The sequence below is a fragment of the Salmo salar genome, chromosome 09 (assembly GCF_965601325.2).
Source record: "Salmo salar chromosome 09, fSalSal1, whole genome shotgun sequence".
NCBI classification, from domain to species: domain Eukaryota; kingdom Metazoa; phylum Chordata; class Actinopteri; order Salmoniformes; family Salmonidae; genus Salmo; species Salmo salar.
Window position 1 is genome coordinate 98,713,521 of NC_138299.1, and position 19,473 is coordinate 98,732,993.

The window sequence follows — 19,473 nt, forward strand, 5'->3', positions numbered from 1 at the left end:
TAGACAGTGTGGTTTGTAGTTCATCTAGGACAATAGACAGTGTGGTTTGTAGCTCATCTAGGACAATAGACAGTGTGGTTTGTAGCTCATCTAGGACAATAGACAGTGTGGTTTGTAGTTCATCTAGGACAATAGACAGTGTGGTTTGTAGCTCATCTAGGACAATAGACAGTGTGGTTTGTTGTTCATCTAGGACAATAGACAGTGTGGTTTGTAGCTCGGGCTGAAGGAGATTGTTGTTATGTAACAACTGCTTAATAACAAAACACCACATTAAATCAGTTTCACACTGAAATAATCATATCACCACTATACAAGCTTTAACAACACTGAAGTCAGTCAGTCAGTCAGACTGCCTCTCTGCTCTGCCCATTATAAAGCAGGCTGGCTGCCTCTCTGCTTTTCCCATTATAAAGCAGGCTGACTGCCTCTCTGCTGTGCCCATTATAAAGCAGGCTGACTGCCTCTCTGCTCTGCCCATTATAAAGCAGGCTGACTGCCTCTCTGCTCTGCCCATTATAAAGCAGGCTGACTGCCTCTCTGCTCTGCCCATTATAAAGCAGGCTGACTGCCTCTCTGCTCTGCCCATTATAAAGCAGGCTGACTGCCTCTCTGCTGTGCCCATTATAAAGCAGGCTGACTGCCTCTCTGCTCTGCCCATTATAAAGCAGGCTGACTGCCTCTCTGCTCTGCCCATTATAAAGCAGGCTGACTGCCTCTCTGCTCTGCCCATTATAAAGCAGGCTGACTGCCTCTCTGCTCTGCCCATTATAACGGAGGCTGACTGCCTCTCTGCTCTGCCCATTATAAAGCAGGCTGGCTGCCTCTCTGCTCTGCCCATTATAAAGCAGGCTGACTGCCTCTCTGCTCTGCCCATTATAACGGAGGCTGACTGCCTCTCTGCTCTGCCCATTAAAAAGCAGGCTGGCTGCCTCTTTGCTCTGCTCATTATAAAGCAGGCTGTCTCACCTTGGGGAGGGAGGGTCGGGAGCGGGAGCTCTGGGTTAGGGAGTTTGTCTCACCTTGGGGAGGGAGGCTCGGGAGCCGGAGCTCTGGGTGGTCATAGTGAGCACGGTGGTAATGCCCAGTCCCACTCTGGCAGGTGCAGCGTCCATGTTGATCCAGAAGGACACCCAGGACAAAATGACAATCAGAAGGCTGGGGATGTACATCTGAATCAGGTAATAGCCCATCTGCCTCTCCAGATGGAAACGAGCCTCGATACAAGTGAACTTTCCTGTTTTACAGAGGACACAGACAGAGGAGAAAGCAGGAGGTCAGTATTATACAGAGGACACAGACAGAGGAGAAAGCAGGAGGTCAGTATTATACAGAGGACACAGACAGAGGAGAAAGCAGGGGTCATATAATAATATGATATATTATAGTATTATTACTACAATACAGTCTATATACTATTATATATTATAATATTATTAATACAATACAGTCTATATACTATGATATATTATAAAATGATTACTACAATACAGTCTACATACTATGATATAATATGATATATTATAATATTATTACTACAATAGAGTCTATATACTATGATATATTATAATATTATTACTACAATACAGTCTATATACTAAGATATAATATGATATATTATAATATTATTACTACAATACAGTCTATATACTATGATATAATATGATATATTATAATATTATTACTACAATAGAGTCTATATACTATGATTTAATATGATATATTATAATATTATTACTACAATATAGTCTATACTATGATATATTATAATATTATTACTACTATACAGTCTATATACTATGATATATTATAATATTATTACTACAATACAGTCTTTATATTATTATATATTATAATATTATAACTACAATACCGTCTATATTCTATGATATATTATAATATTATTACTACTATACAGTCTTTATAGTATTATATATTATAATAGTATTATTACAATACAGTCTATATACTATGATATATGATATATTATAATAGTATTACTACAATATAGTCTATACTATGATATAATATGACATATTTTGATATTATTACTACAATACAGTCTATATACTATGGTATGATATATATTATAGTATTATTACTGCAATACAGTCTATATACTATGATATAATATATATCACAGTAGTATTACAACAATAGAGTCTATATACTATGGTATGATATATATTATAGTATTATTACTGCAATACCGTCTATATACTAATATATAATATCTATTATAGTGTTATTACTACAATACAGTCTATACTATGATATAATATGACATATTATAATATTATTACTACAATACATATATATATATATATATATATATATATATATATATATATATATAATGGTATTATTACTACACTACAGTCGATATACTATGATATGATATATATATATATATTATAGTATTATTACTACACTACAGTCGATATACTATGATATGATATATAATATTATTACTACAATACAGTCTATACTATGATATAATATGACATATTATAATATTATTACTACAATACGGTCGATATACACATGGCTGTGGATAGCCTCAGTGCTAAATTGCCTCCTAACTTAATTATCCTCCTATTTCCCTGCAATGTTGAAAAAGACTGAGGCAGAGGCCTGGAGAGAACATCAGTTTGACAGAGTGGCTGTAGGTAAAGTACCCCCTACGTTCAAATGTAACACACCACTACAGCTGACAGGTGTTATGTTGTGGTTGAACCCACTACAGCTGACAGGCGTTATGTTGTGGTTGAACCCACTACAGCTGACAGGTGATCTGTTCTGGTTGAACCCACTACAGCTGACAGGCGTTATGTTGTGGTTGAACCCACTACAGCTGACAGGCGTTATGTTGTGGTTGAACCCACTACAGCTGACAGGTGATCTGTTCTGGTTGAACCCACTACAGCTGACAGGTGTGATGTTGTGGTTGAACCCACTACAGCTGACAGGTGTGATGTTGTGGTTGAACCCACTACAGCTGACAGGCGTTATGTTGTGGTTGAACCCACTGCAGTTGACATGTATTATGTTGTGGTTGAACCCACTACAGCTGACAGGTGTTATGTTGTGGTTGAACCCACTGCAGTTGACATGTATTATGTTGTGGTTGAACCCACTACAGCTGACAGGTGTTATGTTGTGGTTGAACCCATCTACTTTCCTGACCACAGCTGCGTAGCAAACACCTCAATGGATGGCAAGGATTCCTCCCAAACAGCACCCTATTCCCTATATAGTATAGGGCTTATAGGGCACTAGGGTGACTAGGGTGCCATTTTGGACATTAGCCCAGAACATAAGCTAAAAGAGGGCATTATAAACTCATGATAGGTATCCTCTTTCTTTTCATGCTGACTGTGTGATGTGAGCACCAGGTGTGTCTTGTCTGTCGAAGTGGCTTTGACGCTCCAGATCGCTGACAAGTCATTAACTCAGCTCATAGTCATTGAAGACAGCTGTCTTTGTCTTGAAGACTTTTAATTCAATTAGAGTTGAACCCTAGTGTATTGTTTTGGATGTGGACAGAGGGAGACATGGAGGGAGGCCACAGCGTCATTGAAATTGATTTATAGCTGTGATACACTTCAGGGCTTTTGCATCTGATAAGATATGATGGTCTCACAATGATAGTGGGGTGTATTAGACAGACAGACAGACAGACAGACAGACAGACAGACAGACAGACAGACAGACAGACAGACAGACAGACAGACAGACAGACAGACAGACAGACAGACAGACAGACAGACAGAGATGATATTTACAGATCGAAAACAAATTATGTTGACAATATTATAGCTAGTGTAGCGAGAGCGAAACTGCAATGCACCAGCGACAATGATTAGTATTGCTTGTAGTTTCTGGCCCAACCTACATGGACTAGGGAAAGGGGGAAGGGGACATTACATGTGATCTGAACCAACCTATATGGACTAGGGAAAGGGGGAAGGGGACATTACATGTGATCTGAACCAACCTACATGGACTAGGGAAAGGGGGAAGGGGACATTACATGTGATCTGAACCAATCTACATGGACTAGGGAAAGGGGGAAGGGATATAAACAGGACAAAGTATGAACGCTGAAGGAAGGACGCAGTGGGGCCGAGGAATCGTCTCTCCTCAAATCACTAGATTGCTGCCTATAAACTTGAGACAAATGTACATTTTGTGCTCGATTGAGGAGCAGATAAGCACGTACACACAGTGCAGCATGGCTGGTGAATAATATTTGATTTGATTTATTTCACCTTTATTTAACTAGGCAAGTCAGTTAAGAACAAATTCTTATTTACAATGATGGCCTACCAAAAGGAAAAGGCCTGCTGTGGGGACGGGGGCTAGGATTCAAAATAAAAATATAGGACAAAACACACATCACGACAAGAGAGACACCATAACACTACATAAAGAGAGACCTAAGACAACAGCATAGCATGGCAGCAACACATGACAACACTACATGGCAGCAGCACAAAACATGGTACAAACATTATTGGGCACAGAGAACAGCACAAAGGGCAAGAAGGTATAGGTAACAATAATTCACGCGAAGCAGCCACAACTGTCAGTAAGTGTCCACGATTGAGTCTTTGAATGAAGAGATGGAGATGAAACTGTCCAGTTTGAGTGTTTTTCGCAACTCGTTCCAGTCTCTAGCTGCAGTGAACTGAAAAGAGGACCGACCCAGGGATGTGTGTGCTTTGGGGACCTATAACAGAATGTGACTGGCAGAACGGGTGTTGTATGTGGAGGATGAGGGCTGCAATAGGTATCTCAGATAGGGGGGAGTGAGCGTTTTATGAATAAGCATCAACCAGTGGGTCTTGCGACGGGTATACAGAGATGACCAGTTTACAGAGGAGTATAGAGTACAGTGATGTTTCCTATAAGGAGCATTGGTGGCAAATCTGATTGCCGAATGGCAAAGAACATCTAGCCGCTCGAGAGCACCCTTACCTGCCGATCTATAAGTTACGTCTCTGTGATCTAGCATGGGTAGGATGTTCATCTGAATCAGGGTTAGTTTGGCAGCTGGGGTGAAAGAGGAGCGATTACGATAGAGGAAACCAAGTCTAGATTTAACCTTAGCCTGCAGCTTTGATATGTGCTGAGAGAAGGACAGTGTACCGTCTAGCCATAATCCCAAGTACTTGTATGAGGTGACTACCTCAATCTCTAAACCCTCAGAGGTAGTAATCACACCTGTGGGGGGAGAGGCATTCTTCTTACAAAACCACATGACCTTTGTTTTGGAGATATTCAGAACAAGGTTGAGGGCAGGGAAAGCTTGTTGGACACTAAGAAAACTTTGCTGTAGAGCATTTAACACAAAATCCAGGGAGGGGCCAGCTGAGTATACGACTGTATCATCTGCATATAAATGGATGAGAGAGCTTCCTACTGCCTGAGCTATGTTGTTGATGTAAATTGAGAAGAACGTGGGGCCTAGGATTGAGCCTTGGGGTACTCCCTTAGTGACAGGCAGTGGCTGAGCCAGCAGATTTTCTGACTTTATACACTGCACTCTTTGAGAGAGGTAGTTAGCAAACCAGCCCAAAGACCCCTCACATACACCAATACTCCTTAGCCGGCACACAAGAATGGAATGGTCTACCGTATCAAAAGCTTTGGCCAAGTCAATAAAAATAGCAGCACAACATTGCTTAGAATCAAGGGCAATGTTGATATCATTTAGGACCTTTAAGGTTGCAGTGACACATCCATAACCTGAGTGGATGTAACGATGACGCCGTAACGATGATGCTGAGTCAAGAAGCAGGTGCAGGTAAAATGTCGAATGAAAACAACAAACATGAAACAAGACAGCGTAACAGAAGCGAGGTAACATGAACACTGGTGCAAAACCAACTGAGGAATGAACAAAAGGAAGGGACCTATTAAGGGAAGGTAATGAGGTCTAGGTGTGAATCATAACGATGAGTGCCAGCTGCGCGCAATGATGATTCCCAGGACCGGTGGTTAGTATTCCGGCGACGTTGCACGCCGGAGGGGAGGAGCAGATGTGACATTACCCCCCCTGACGCACGGCTCCTGCCGCAGGACGTCGCCGACTAGGAGGACGACCTCGGGACGAGGAGCGGGTCGATCTGGGTGGTGAAGGTGGAAATCACAGAAGATGTTGAGATCCAGAATGTCCTCCACCGGAACCCAACACCGTTCCTCAGGACCATACCCCTCCCAGTCCACCAGATACTGGAGCCGACCCCCATGTTGCTGGGAGTCCAGCAGAGATCTGACAGCATATGCCAGACTGCCCTCGATGTCCAGGGGGGGTGGTGGGGTGTCATGGGGGACAGCATCAGCTAGGGGACCAGGAACCACCGGCCTGAGAAGGGAGACATGAAACGAGGGTGAGATACGGTAGAGAATGGGCAGTTGTAACCAATACATCACCTCGTTGACCCTCTGGAGAACCTTGAACGACCCCACAAACCGGGGTCTTAGTTTCTTGCAGGGCAGGTGGAGTGGGAGGTTCCTGGTAGAGAGCCAGACGCGATCCCCAGTGTGGAACACAGGGGTCTCACTGCAGTGGCGGTCTGCCTGTTCTTTTTGACGATGGACGGCATGCTGGAGTCTTGCGTGAGCTTCGCTCCACACTTCTTCTGCACGCCGGAACCACTCATCAACCGCAGGAGCCTCGGTCTGGCCCGGAGTCCACGGAGCCAGGGCTGGCTGAAAACCCAGAACACATTGGAAGGGAGTCAACCCTGTGGAGGAGTGTCGCAGCGAATTCTGGGCGTACTCTGCCCATGGAAGGAATCGTGCCCACTCACCCTGACGGTCCAGACAGTGACTCCTCGGGAACCTCCCCAGCTCCTGGTTCATCCTCTCCACCTGCCCGTTGGACTGAGGCCAATACCCGGAAGTGATGCTGACCGTGACCCCGAGCTTCTCCTTGAAGGCCCTCCATACTCGTGACGTGAATTGGGGTCCATGGTCGGAGACGATGTCCTCCAGAAGTCCATAATGTCAGAAGACCTGTTTGAAGTGTGCCTCAGCGACCTGGAGAGCAGTGGGGAGACCAGGAAAAGGAATTAAATGACATGACTTCGAAAATCTATCCACTACCACCAGAATGGTGGTGAAACCGTCAGAGGAGGGGAGATCGGTTACAAAGTCAATGGATAGATGAGGCCAGGGTCGCTGAGGCACAGGAAGCGGTAGGAGCTTCTCTGCTGGAGCATTCCGGGGAGACTTGGTTTGGGCACATATGGAACAGGAGTTGACATAACGAGTGACATCCTGCGTCAAGGTGGGCCACCAGTACTTCTCAGCAATGGAATGGATGGTGCGAGAAATACCTGGATGTCCAGCAATGACAGCTGTGTGTGCCCAGGTCAGTAGCCGATCCCTTATCCCTGTGGGAACGTAGGTGCGCCCAGGTGGACAGTTCAGGGGCGCGGGCTCCCTCTCTTGAGCCTGGTGGATCTCCACATCTATGTCCCAGACCACAGGAGCTACGACTCGGGAGGATGGGATTATAGGCTCACAGGACAGGGCCCTCTCCTGAAATCATAGAGGCGGGACAAGGCATCGGCCTTGGTGTTCTTTGAGCCTGGGCGATAGGTTATGCTTCAAGTTAAACCTTGTGATGAAAAGGTCCCACCTTGCATGCAGTCTATTCAGCCTCCTCGCTGTCCAAATGTACTCCAGGTTCCTGTGGTCGGTGAGGATGACGAATTGTTCCTTGGCGCCCTACAGCCAGTGTCTCCACTCCTCTAATGCCAACTTCACCGCCAGGAGCTCTCGATCGCCGACTTCGTAGTTACTTTCTGCAGGGGACATTTTCTTAGAATAAAACGCACATGGGCACAACTTCTGCAGGTTCTCTTGTTGTTGAGACAAAACTGTCCCCACGCCTACCTCGGAAGCGTCCACCTCCACCACAAAGGATATCGTGGGATCTGGATGTTTCAGCAATGGGGCGGAGGTGAAACGTCCCTTGAGAAGATGGAGGGCCTCATCGGCTGCTGGACCCCACACCAACCTACGGGGGCCTCCCTTAAGGAGAGAAGTGAGAGGAGTGGCAACAAAGCTGAAATTCCTGATGAAACGACGGTAGAAGTTGACAAACCCCAAAAACCATTGTAACCCTTTAATGGTGGTTGGGACTGGCCATGACCTGACTGCATCTACCTTCTTGTCGATTGTAGGCACTCTGCAGGTCCAGTTTGGTGAAGAACCAGGCCCCGTGGAGCTGCTCGATGGCATACGGCACCAACGGGAGGGGGTACCAATACTTCTTGGTAACTACATTGAGTCCTCTGTAATCAATGCAAGGGTGTAATCCTCCATCCTTCTTGACCACAAAGAAGAAACCAGCCAACGCAGGAGAAGTGGACGCGCGGATGAACCCCTGTTGGAGCGCCTACTGAATGTAATCCTCCATGGCCTGGGTCTCAGCCACAATAGAGGGTAGATGCGTCTGCGCGGAGGTGTTGTATCAGCAAGCAGGTCAATGGCCACAGTCCCAGGGGCGATGATGAGGGAGACAGGTGGCCCGGGTCTTGGAGAATACCTCCCTCAGATCCTGGTATACCTCCAGGATGTTGGGCTGAAGGGCAAACAAAGGCCTCTCAAACGATGTGGAACCACAGGGAAGCAGGCCCTCCGGCATTTAGGTGACCAGTCTGATTCTCATCCTCGACCATGAAATAGTGGGATTATGGCGTTGAAGCCAAGGGAGGCCGAGGATTATTTTGTGAACTGGTGCACTGGTGACGAAGAAGGGGATATGTGAGCGGTTGAGTGAGGGTGAGCGGTTGAGTGATGTGTGTAATGGTTCCGGATCCTAATGGCCGATAATCGAGACCTTGCACCAGAAAAGTAGAGGAGAGCGGGTATGAAGTAATATTGAGAGAGAAGGCAAGGGTCTAATTCATAAGAAATCCATAAAATTCCCTCCTTGACCACAGTACATACAGAGAACCAGTTGTATCCATCTGCAGCGCTCTGCCGCGGGGAGGCATGTGACCCCTACCTCCATGGGTTCAGGCTCTGATTCTGAGTGTTCGCCGAAGGAGGGAGAGAAGCGATGAGAATGCCGACGCTACCGGAGAAGGTTATCCAGACGGATGGCCATCGCAATGAGTGTGTCCAGAGTAAGGTTGACGTGTCGGCAGGCCAATTCCGTCTGGACCTCCTCGCGCAGACCTCTTCTAAATAGCGTGCGAAGCGCCGGTTCATTCCATCCACTGGATGCTGCTACTGTCCGGAAGGTTAGCGTGTACTCAGCAGCTGTCTGATCCCCCTGCCTTAATTGAAGTAGACACTCACCTCCCTCTCTGCCCTCCAGGGGATGATCAAAGATACATTTAAAACAAAGCCATAAATCCCTCATATGAATTTAGCTCCTCCTCTCTTCTCTCCCAGACAGCTGTAGCCCATTCCAATGCCCACCCCATCAGCAGAGAAATACCCGTGGCAACCTTAAACCGCTCGGTGGTGGGGGCTCCCATCTGGTGTGTAAAATAAAGGGAGCACTGAAGTAGGAAGCCACGTCATTTGGATGGGGTACCGTCATATTTCTCTGAGAGGGATAAATGGGCATTGCTGACCGGAACGGGTTGCTGAATGGGCTGTTGGGCTGGCTCACTGGGTAGGTTGGATCCTGAGTTTCCTCCACTAGTACGATGCTGCGTCTCCCGGGAATGTTTGAGAGGCTGCAAACTGCGAAGGACCTCTTCCATGGCCGTCCCCAGTTGTGCCAGCTGGTCATGCTGCTGACGCAGAAGGTAACCCTGTTCATCGACCGTCAGAGATCGACCGCGAGAAGCAGGTGCAGGTAAAATGTTTAATGAAAACAACAAACATGAAACAAGACAGCGTAACAGAAGCGAGGCAACATGAACACAGGTGCAATACCAACTGAGGAATGAACAAAAGGAAGGGACCTATGAAGGGGAGGTAATGAGGTCAGGTGTGAATCATAATGATGAGTGCCAGCTGCGCGTAATGATGAGTGCCAGGTGTGCGCAATGATGATTCCCAGGACCGGTGGTTAGTATTCCAGCGACGTCGCACGCCGGAGGGGAGGAGCAGGAGTAGACGTGACAGCGGAAACCAGATTGCATACCAGAGAGAATACTATAGACATCAAGAAAGCCAATCAGTTGATTATTTAGAAGTTTTTCCAACAATTTTGATAAATAGGGCAAAATAGAAATTGGCCTATAACAAGTTTGGATAAAAATAAAGGACGCACCGTGGCTGCCTTCCAAGCAATGGGAACCTCCCCAGAGAGGAGAGACAGGTTAAAAAGGTTGGAGATAGGCTTGGCGATGATAGGGGCAGCAACCTTAAAGAAGAAAGGGTCTAAACCATCTGACCCAGATGGTTTTTTGGGGTCAAGTTTAAGGAGCTCCTTTAGCACCTTGAACTCAGTGACCGCCTGCAGGGAGAAAATTTGTAGCGGGGCAGGGGAAAAAGAGGGAGGAGCATTGGTGCTAGTCGCATTAGAAGGGGTGGGAGAGATGAAGAAATGTTGGACGGGCAAGGAGGCATGGCTGAGTCAAAAGGGAATCCTGACTTAATGAAGTGGTGATTAAAGAGCTCAGTCATGTGCTCCTTGTCAGTAACAACCACATCATCAACATTAAGGGACATGGGCAGCTGTGACGAGGAGGGTTTAAACGTTTTCCAGAACTTCTTGGGGTTAGACCCACAGAGAGTGAACTGCTCCTTAAAGTAAATAACTTTGGCCTTCTGGATAGCCTGAGTGTACTTACATGTATTTCTCATTTGTCTGAACGAGAGCCAGTCAGCCTGAGTATGCGTGTGCCGAGCCTTTGGCCAAATTGAGTTCTTGAGGTGGAGTAACTCTGCCAGATCACAGTTGAACCAGGGGTTGAACCTGTTTTTAATTCTCATTTTCTTTATGGGGGCATGTTTGTTAACAATAGCACTGAAAATTTAAAAAAGAAGGTCCAGGCATCTTTTACAGATGCCAGGTCATGAAGGAATGCTTGCTCATTAAGGTTTTTTAGCAAGTGTCGATGACAAATCAGGACAGATAATAGGCCACAGTCAGGACAGAGGGGGAGGGGGAGAAGGGGGAGTGGGGGGCTTGGGGGGCTTGGGGAGAGAGAGAGGGAGGGAGGGGTTTGAGAGAAAAAAGAGATGGGATAGAGAGAGAGGGTGATAGACAGAGAGAGAGAGAGAGGGAGAGCGAGAGAGAGAGCGCATGAGAGGGAGAGAGGGAATGATAGAACGAGATCAAGAGGGAGAACTACTCAGTGGTGATCCCTCATTTCCTCTCCCTGGTCATATGAGACATCATACTGCAGTACTACTCAGCGTGATCCCTCATTTCCTCTCCCTGGTCATATGAGACATCATACTGCAGTACTACTCAGTACTACTCAGCGTGATCCCTCATTTCCTCTCCCTGGTCATATGAGACATCATACTGCAGTACTACTCAGTGGTGTTCCCTCATTTCCTCTCCCTGGTCATATGAGACATCATACTGCAGTACTACTCAGTGGTGTTCCCTCATTTCCTCTCCCTGGTCATATGAGACATCATACTGCAGTACTACTCAGTGGTGTTCCCTCATTTCCTCTCCCTGGTCATATGAGACATCATACTGCATTACTACTCAGTGGTGTTCCCTCATTTCCTCTCCCTGGTCATATGAGACATCATACTGCAGTACTACTCAGTGGTGTTACCTCATTTCCTCTCCCTGGTCATATGAGACATCATACTGCAGTACTACTCAGTGGTGTTCCCTCATTTCCTCTCCCTGGTCATATGAGACATCATACTGCAGTACTACTCAGTGGTGATCCCTCATTTCCTCTCCCTGGTCATATGAGACATCATACTGCAGTACTACTCAGTGGTGTTCCCTCATTTCCTCTCCCTGGTCATATGAGACATCATACTGCAGTACTACTCAGTGGTGATCCCTCATTTCCTCTCCCTGGTCATATGAGACATCATACTGCAGTACTACTCAGTGGTGATCCCTCATTTCCTCTCCCTGGTCATATGAGACATCATACTGCAGTACTACTCAGCGTGATCCCTCATTTCCTCTCCCTGGTCATATGAGACATCATACTGCAGTACTACTCAGTGGTGATCCCTCATTTCCTCTCCCTGGTCATATGAGACATCATACTGCAGTACTACTCAGCGTGATCCCTCATTTCCTCTCCCTGGTCATATGAGACATCATACTGCAGTACTACTCAGTGGTGATCCCTCATTTCCTCTCCCTGGTCATATGAGACATCATACTGCAGTACTACTCAGCGTGATCCCTCATTTCCTCTCCCTGGTCATATGAGACATCATACTGCAGTACTACTCAGCGTGATCCCTCATTTCCTCTCCCTGGTCATATGAGACATCATACTGCAGTACTACTCAGCGTGATCCCTCATTTCCTCTCCCTGGTCATATGAGACATCATACTGCAGTACTACTCAGCGTGATCCCTCATTTCCTCTCCCTGATCATATGAGACATCATACTGCAGTACTACTCAGCGTGATCCCTCATTTCCTCTCCCTGGTCATATGAGACATCATACTGCAGTACTACTCAGCGTGATCCCTCATTTCCTCTCCCTGGTCATATGAGATCAGGTTTGTCCCAGTATGCTCATTATGTGGCTCTGAGTGTGCCTGGTTTTAACCTGCATGCCCACTGTGTTCAGTGCTTGTGTGTGTGTTCAGTGTGTGTGTGTTCCGTGTGTGTGTGTTCAATGTCTGCGTGTGTGTGTGTGTGTGTGCATGCGTGCGTGCGTGTGTGTTCAGTGTGTGTGTTTTCAATGTGTGTGTGTTCAATGTGTGCGTGTGTGTGTGTGTGTGCGTGTGTGCGTGTGTTCAGTGTGTGTTTTCAATGTGTGTGTGTGTTCAATGTGTGTGTGTGTGTGTGTGTGTGTGTGTGTGTGTGTGTGTGTGTGTGTGTGTGTGTGTGTGTGTGTGGAAGGCGGGGATTTAGCATGCCATCAAGCATCTGTACTCAGCCATGTCAAGGCTGTCTATGTCTGAGAGAGCAGGATTCTAGAGTTAGGAGACAGACCCCATCCATCAGCCGGCCTGTCATTTCCAGATGTCACCCTCTCCTGAGCGATGGTATGATATTTAAAATAATCAAGATTTTAATGGCACCAGATATCAATTTAATCCAATGTCAACAACACAACAAACAAAATCCTCAGAAGAAAATTAAATAAAATCACATCAAATCAAATCAAATGTTATCAAATCACATCAAATCATATATTATCAAATCATATATTATCATATCATATATTATCATATAATATCAAATCATATATTATCATATCATATGTTATCATATAATATCAAATCATATCAAATAATATCATACAATTTCAAATGATATCATATCATATCAAATCATATCAAATAATATCAAATCAAATCATTTCAAATCATATCAAATCATATCATTGGCACCCCAATGGTGGAACAAGCTCCCTCACGACGCCAGGACAGCGGAGTCAATCACCACCTTCCGGAGACACCTGAAACCCCACCTCTTCAAGGAATACCTGGGATAGGATAAAGTAATCCTTCTAACCCCCCCCTTAAAAGATTTAGATGCACTATTGTAAAGTGGTTGTTCCACTGGATATTATAGGTGAATGCACCAATTTGTAAGTCGCTCTGGATAAGAGCGTCTGCTAAATGACTAAAATGTAAAATGTAAAATATTATATCAAATCATATCATATTATATCAAATCATATCATATTATATCAAATCATATCATACCAAATCATATCAAATCATATATCAAATCATATAATATGAAATCATATCATATTATATCAAATCATATCATACCAAATTATATCATACCAAATCATATCAAATCATATCATATCAAATCATATTTTTCTTTATTTTACCCTTTGTTGTTTTTCTCACTCTATTCTATTTTAGATTATTCTAGACTGACTTTCGGTCTCTGTTTAGATTCCATCTAGACCGGCCTTCAGTCTTTGTTTAGATTACATTTAGACTGGTCTTCAGTTTCTGTTTAGATCCCATATAGACTGGCCTTCAATCTCTGTTTAGATTCCATCTAGACTGGCCTTCAATCTCTGTTTAGATTCCATCTAGACTGGCCTTCAGTCTCTATTTAGATTCCATCTAGACTGGCCTTCAGTCTCTGTTTAGATTCCATCTAGACTGGCCTTCAATCTCTGTTTAGATTCCATCTAGACTGGCCTTCAGGCTTGTTTAGATTCCATCTAGACTGGCCTTCAGGCTTGTTTAGATTCCATCTAGACTGGCCTTCAGTCTCTGTTTAGATTCCATCTAGACTGCTCTTCAGTCTCTGTTTAGATTCCATCTAGACTGGCCTTCAGTCTCTGTTTAGATTCCATCTAGACTGCTCTTCAGTCTCTGTTTAGATTCCATCTAGACTGGCCTTCAGTCTCTGTTTAGATTCCATCTACACTGGCCTTCAATCTCTGTTTAGATTCCATCTAGACTGGCCTTCAGTCTCTGTTTAGATTCCATCTAGACCGGCCTTCAGTCTTTGTTTAGATTACATTTAGACTGGTCTTCAGTTTCTGTTTAGATTCCATCTAGACTGGTCTTCAGCCTCTGTTTTCTTCTGTTGTATCTGGAGTGTAACAATGTAAGACTGATGAGGTTGAGTGGCCAGATGGTTTTCAGTGAATAAGGGGGCCATTTGGGACAAAGCTCTGATTGGTTCTGGTCCTTCCTCCCTTCTTTCTCCCACTCTGTGTTCCAGCATGATGTGTCCTAACAATGCACCCTGTAATGTCTATGTTACGCTGTTCTCAGATAGTCAACAAAAGACCAACATAGACAAAGAGAGTTTAGCTCAACGTACAAACCCCTTAAAAAAGAGCGTATGAGGAAGAGGTAGCCTGAGAGGTGACGAGAGACAAACCAACCTGTATTGTAGTGCTTGGTACAGTATCGCAGGTCTTTCTCCTCTTTCAGTATAAACTGAGGTAATGTCAGCCCGTCTGCTACCTGCACGGCTCCCTTCTCATCCCACTCAAATATGAGATCGTTCATCGTGTAGCCAACTGGATAGGAATAGTTTGAAACAAGATCATTATTACCACAGTATTACTACAGTCTTACAACCACAGTATCACAGTACATTCAAGCTGTTTGTAAGAGAGAAAAAATATTATTGACAATGTGGTATGATGAAGGTTTAAATGCCTTGATCAACCAACTCTACCGTAGCTCCACAGTGTTCATATAGAAGCAATACATGTTGTTTTCATTCTTCACACCTGAGAACAATGAGTCAAGAAAAAAGAAAAATCCATAATTTCCAAAGAGAATAGGTGGGGAGGGAGGGACAAGCCAGTGTTGGCTGGTTAGAGCAGGTTGGAGGAGGTTGGTCCCCCCTGACTCCCTCCCTGTCCCTTCCCTGAATCTGTTCTTTGCTGCTGGAGGGGCTGTGTAAATCACTGGCCTTTCATCATACTGTCCTCCAGACCAGAGACACATCCATCACACTAACACAAAATAAATACTTCCCCCTACCCTACCTGTGTGTGTGTGTGTGATAACTGTGTTCCTAAAGGATAATGGAATACTCACAACTCTCCAGCTGCATGATGCAGGTCTGTACGTCCATTGGAAAGTTCTTCAGGTCCATGGGACAGGCCAGGACCAGTGTTATTCTGGTCACATAGAATAGAACACAACAGAACAAAACAGAACAGAACAGCACAAAACAGGAAAGAGCAGAACAGACAGGCCAGGATCAGCGTTATTTTGTTAACACGTTCACATAGAATAGAATGGAATGGAATAGAATGGAATGGAGTAGAATGGAATACAATACAATAAAATGGAATAAAAAGTAATGAAATATAATAGAATAGAATGGAATGGAATAGAATGGAATGGAGTAGAATGGAATACAATATAATATAATGGAATAAAAAGTAATGAAATATAATAGAATAGAATGGAATAGAATTGAATGGAAGAATAGAATGGAATAGAATGGAATTGAATAGAATGAAGTATTATATAATGGAATAGAATTGAATGGAAAAATGGAATAGAATAGCATATAATGGAATAGAATATAATGGGAGAATGGAATATAATAGAATGGAACAGAATAAAATGGAAGAATGGAATACAATAGAATATAATGAATGGAATAGACAGGGTAACATATTGTTATAAACCACTTGCACAGCCTTACAGGAAGAGTAGCAGTGTAACATATTGTTCTAAACCACTAGCACAGCATTACAGGAGGAGAAGCAGGGTAACATATGTTATAAACCACTAGCACAGCCTTACAGGAGGAGAGGCAAGGTAACATATTGTTATAAACCACTAGCACAGCATTACAGGAAGAGTAGCAGGGTAACATATTGTTATAAACCACTAGCACAGCATTACAGGAGGAGTTGCAGGGTAACATATTGTTATAAACCTCTAGCACAGCATTACAGGAAGAGTAGCAGGGTAACATATTGTTATAAACCTCTAGCACAGCATTACAGGAAGAGTAGCAGGGTAACATATTTTTATAAACCTCTAGCACAGCATTACAGGAAGAGAAGCAGGGTAACATATTGTTATAAACCACTTGCACAGCATTACAGGAAGAGTAGCAGTGTAACATATTGTTATAAACCACTAGCACAGCATTACAGGAGGAGAAGCAGGGTAACATATTGTTATAAACCACTAGCTCAGCCTTACAGGAAGAGTAGCAGGGTAACATATTGTTATAAACCTCTAGCACAGCATTACAGGAGGAGAAGCAGGGTAACATATTGTTATAAACCACTAGCACAGCCTTACAGGAAGAGTAGCAGGGTAACATATTGTTATAAACCACTTGCACAGCATTACAGGAAGAGTAGCAGGGTAACATATTGTTATAAACCTCTAGCACTGCATTACAGGAGGAGAAGCAGGGTAACATATTGTTATAAACCCCTAGCACAGCATTACAGGAGGAGAAGCAGGGTAACATATTGTTATAAACCACTAGCACAGCATTACAGGAGGAGAAGCAGGGTAACATATTGTTATAACTGCGGCTATATTTCCTGTCATGATGCCTTGTAATCTAAAAGGTTACAATACACATCTCAGGCATTCTTCCACTCATGCCAAACACCTTCCTGCTTGCCATGCACGTGAACCTCATCCCCAAAAAGACTGGCTGCATCTCCATGCTATTGTTCATACCGCAAGTATAGAAAAACATCTATAGAAGCGGCAGCCATTTGTGCTTCAACCTAGACGGCTGCTGTTACTTTTATCTTGAGATACATGTAGGTAGGTGAGGAGCAGGTCTATTGGTTGCATTGCATTCATAGTTTACTTATACCGCAGTGTGATATCATCACCGTTACACGACAAATGTTATTTATAAGGTTTATTGTTTCAATCAGAAAAGACACTGAGGAAGGTTCTCTTCAGCGCGGGGTCAGGTGAGATCAAATACACTGAGGCAGGTCCTCTTTAGCGCGGGGTCAGGTGAGATCAAATACACTGAGGCAGGTTCTCTTTAGCGCGGGGTCAGGTGAGAATCAAAGACACTGAGGCAGGTTCTCTTTAGCGCGGGGTCAGGTGAGATCAAATACACTGAGGCAGGTTCTCTTTAGCGCGGGGTCAGGTGAGATCAAATACACTGAGGCAGGTTCTCTTTAGCACGGGGTCAGGTGAGATCAAATACACTGAGGCAGGTTCTCTTTAGCGCGGGGTCAGGTGAGATCAAATACACTGAGGCAGGTTCTCTTTAGCGCGGGGTCAGGTGAGATCAAATACACTGAGGCAGGTTCTCTTTAGCACGGGGTCAGGTGAGATCAAATACACTGAGGCAGGTTCTCTTTAGCGCGGGGTCAGGTGAGATCAAATACACTGAGGCAGGTTCTCTTTAGCGCGGGGTCAGGTGAGATCAAATACACTGAGGCAGGTTCTCTTTAGCGCGGGGTCAGGTGAGATCAAATACACTGAGGCAGGTTCTCTTTAGCGCGGGGTCAGGTGAGATCAAAGACACTGAGGCAGGTTCTCTTTAGCGTGGGGTCAGGTGAGATCAAATACACTGAGGCAGGTTCTCTTTAGCGCGGGGTCAGGTGAGATCAAATACACTGAGGCAGGTTCTCTTTAGCGTGGGGTCAGGTGAGATCAAATACACTGAGGCAGGTTCTCTTTAGCGCGGGGTCAGGTGAGATCAAATACACTGAGGCAGGTTCTCTTTAGCGCGGGGTCAGGTGAGATCAAATACACTGAGGCAGGTTCTCTTTAGCGCGGGGTCAGGTGAGATCAAAGACACTGAGGCAGGTTCTCTTTAGCGCGGGGTCATGTGAGATCAAAGACACTGAGGCAGGTTCTCTTTAGCGCGGGGTCAGGTGAGATCAAATACACTGAGGCAGGTTCTCTTTAGCGCGGGGTCAGGTGAGATCAAATACACTGAGGCAGGTTCTCTTTAGCGCGGGGTCAGGTGAGATCAAATACACTGAGGCAGGTTCTCTTTAGCGCGGGGTCAGGTGAGATCAAAGACACTGAGGCAGGTTCTCTTTAGCGCGGGGTCAGGTGAGATCAAATACACTGAGGCAGGTTCTCTTTAGCGCGGGGTCAGGTGAGATCAAAGACACTGAGGCAGGTTCTCTTTAGCGCGGGGTCAGGTGAGATCAAAGACACTGAGGCAGGTTCTCTTTAGCGCGGGGTCAGGTGAGATCAAAGACACTGAGGCAGGTTCTCTTTAGCGCGGGGTCAGGTGAGATCAAAGACACTGAGGCAGGTTCTCTTTAGCGCGGGGTCAGGTGAGATCAAATACACTGAGGCAGGTTCTCTTTAGCGTGGGGTCAGGTGAGATCAAAGACACTGAGGCAGGTTCTCTTTAGCGCGGGGTCAGGTGAGAATCAAAGCGATCTAATGGGTGTCAAGGTAAGAAATGAGAAGGCCTCTTCTCACTGCCTTCCCATGGCTGTTTATAAGGATCCAATTCCTCTCTGCCTGTCCAAGGGTTGAATACTAGGCTTGATTACAGATCAAATACACTGCAAAGATGCTTGCATTTAAAGTAGATCACTTTTGTTGTTATGTGGATGTTAATATCTGTTTCCACCGTAAGCAATATAATCTGTCAGCCATAGGTCTAGCACAAGACATTAATCTGTCAGCCATAGTTCTAGCACCAGATAGACATTCATCTGTCAGCCATAGGTCTAGCACCAGACATTCATCTGTCAGCCATAGGTCTAGCACTGGATAGACATTCATCTGTCAGCCATAGGTCTAGCACCAGACATTCTTCTGTCAGCCATAGGTCTAGCACCAGACATTCATCTGTCAGCCATAGGTCTAGCACCAGACATGCATCTGTCAGCCATAGGTCTAGCACCAGACATTAATCTGTCAGCCATAGGTCTAGCACCAGACATTCATCTGTCAGCCATAGGTCTAGCAC

At 44.9% G+C, this 19,473-nt stretch overlaps 1 protein-coding gene across 3 annotated transcripts in view; it reads right to left on the minus strand.

The window, feature by feature from the left end:
- The window catches only part of LOC106612254 (glycine receptor, alpha 1), a 143,149-nt gene that overhangs the window by 29,277 nt on the left and 94,399 nt on the right, over window positions 1-19,473 (minus strand). For all 3 annotated transcript variants that reach the window (XM_082956097.1, XM_082956096.1, XM_082956095.1), the window contains 3 exons: window positions 15,624-15,706; window positions 14,957-15,094; window positions 1,023-1,237 (listed from right to left, as the gene is read on the minus strand). In XM_082956097.1, coding sequence (XP_082812223.1) covers window positions 1,023-1,237; window positions 14,957-15,094; window positions 15,624-15,706 — 436 coding nt within the window. The remainder of the gene's footprint in view (window positions 1-1,022; window positions 1,238-14,956; window positions 15,095-15,623; window positions 15,707-19,473) is intronic.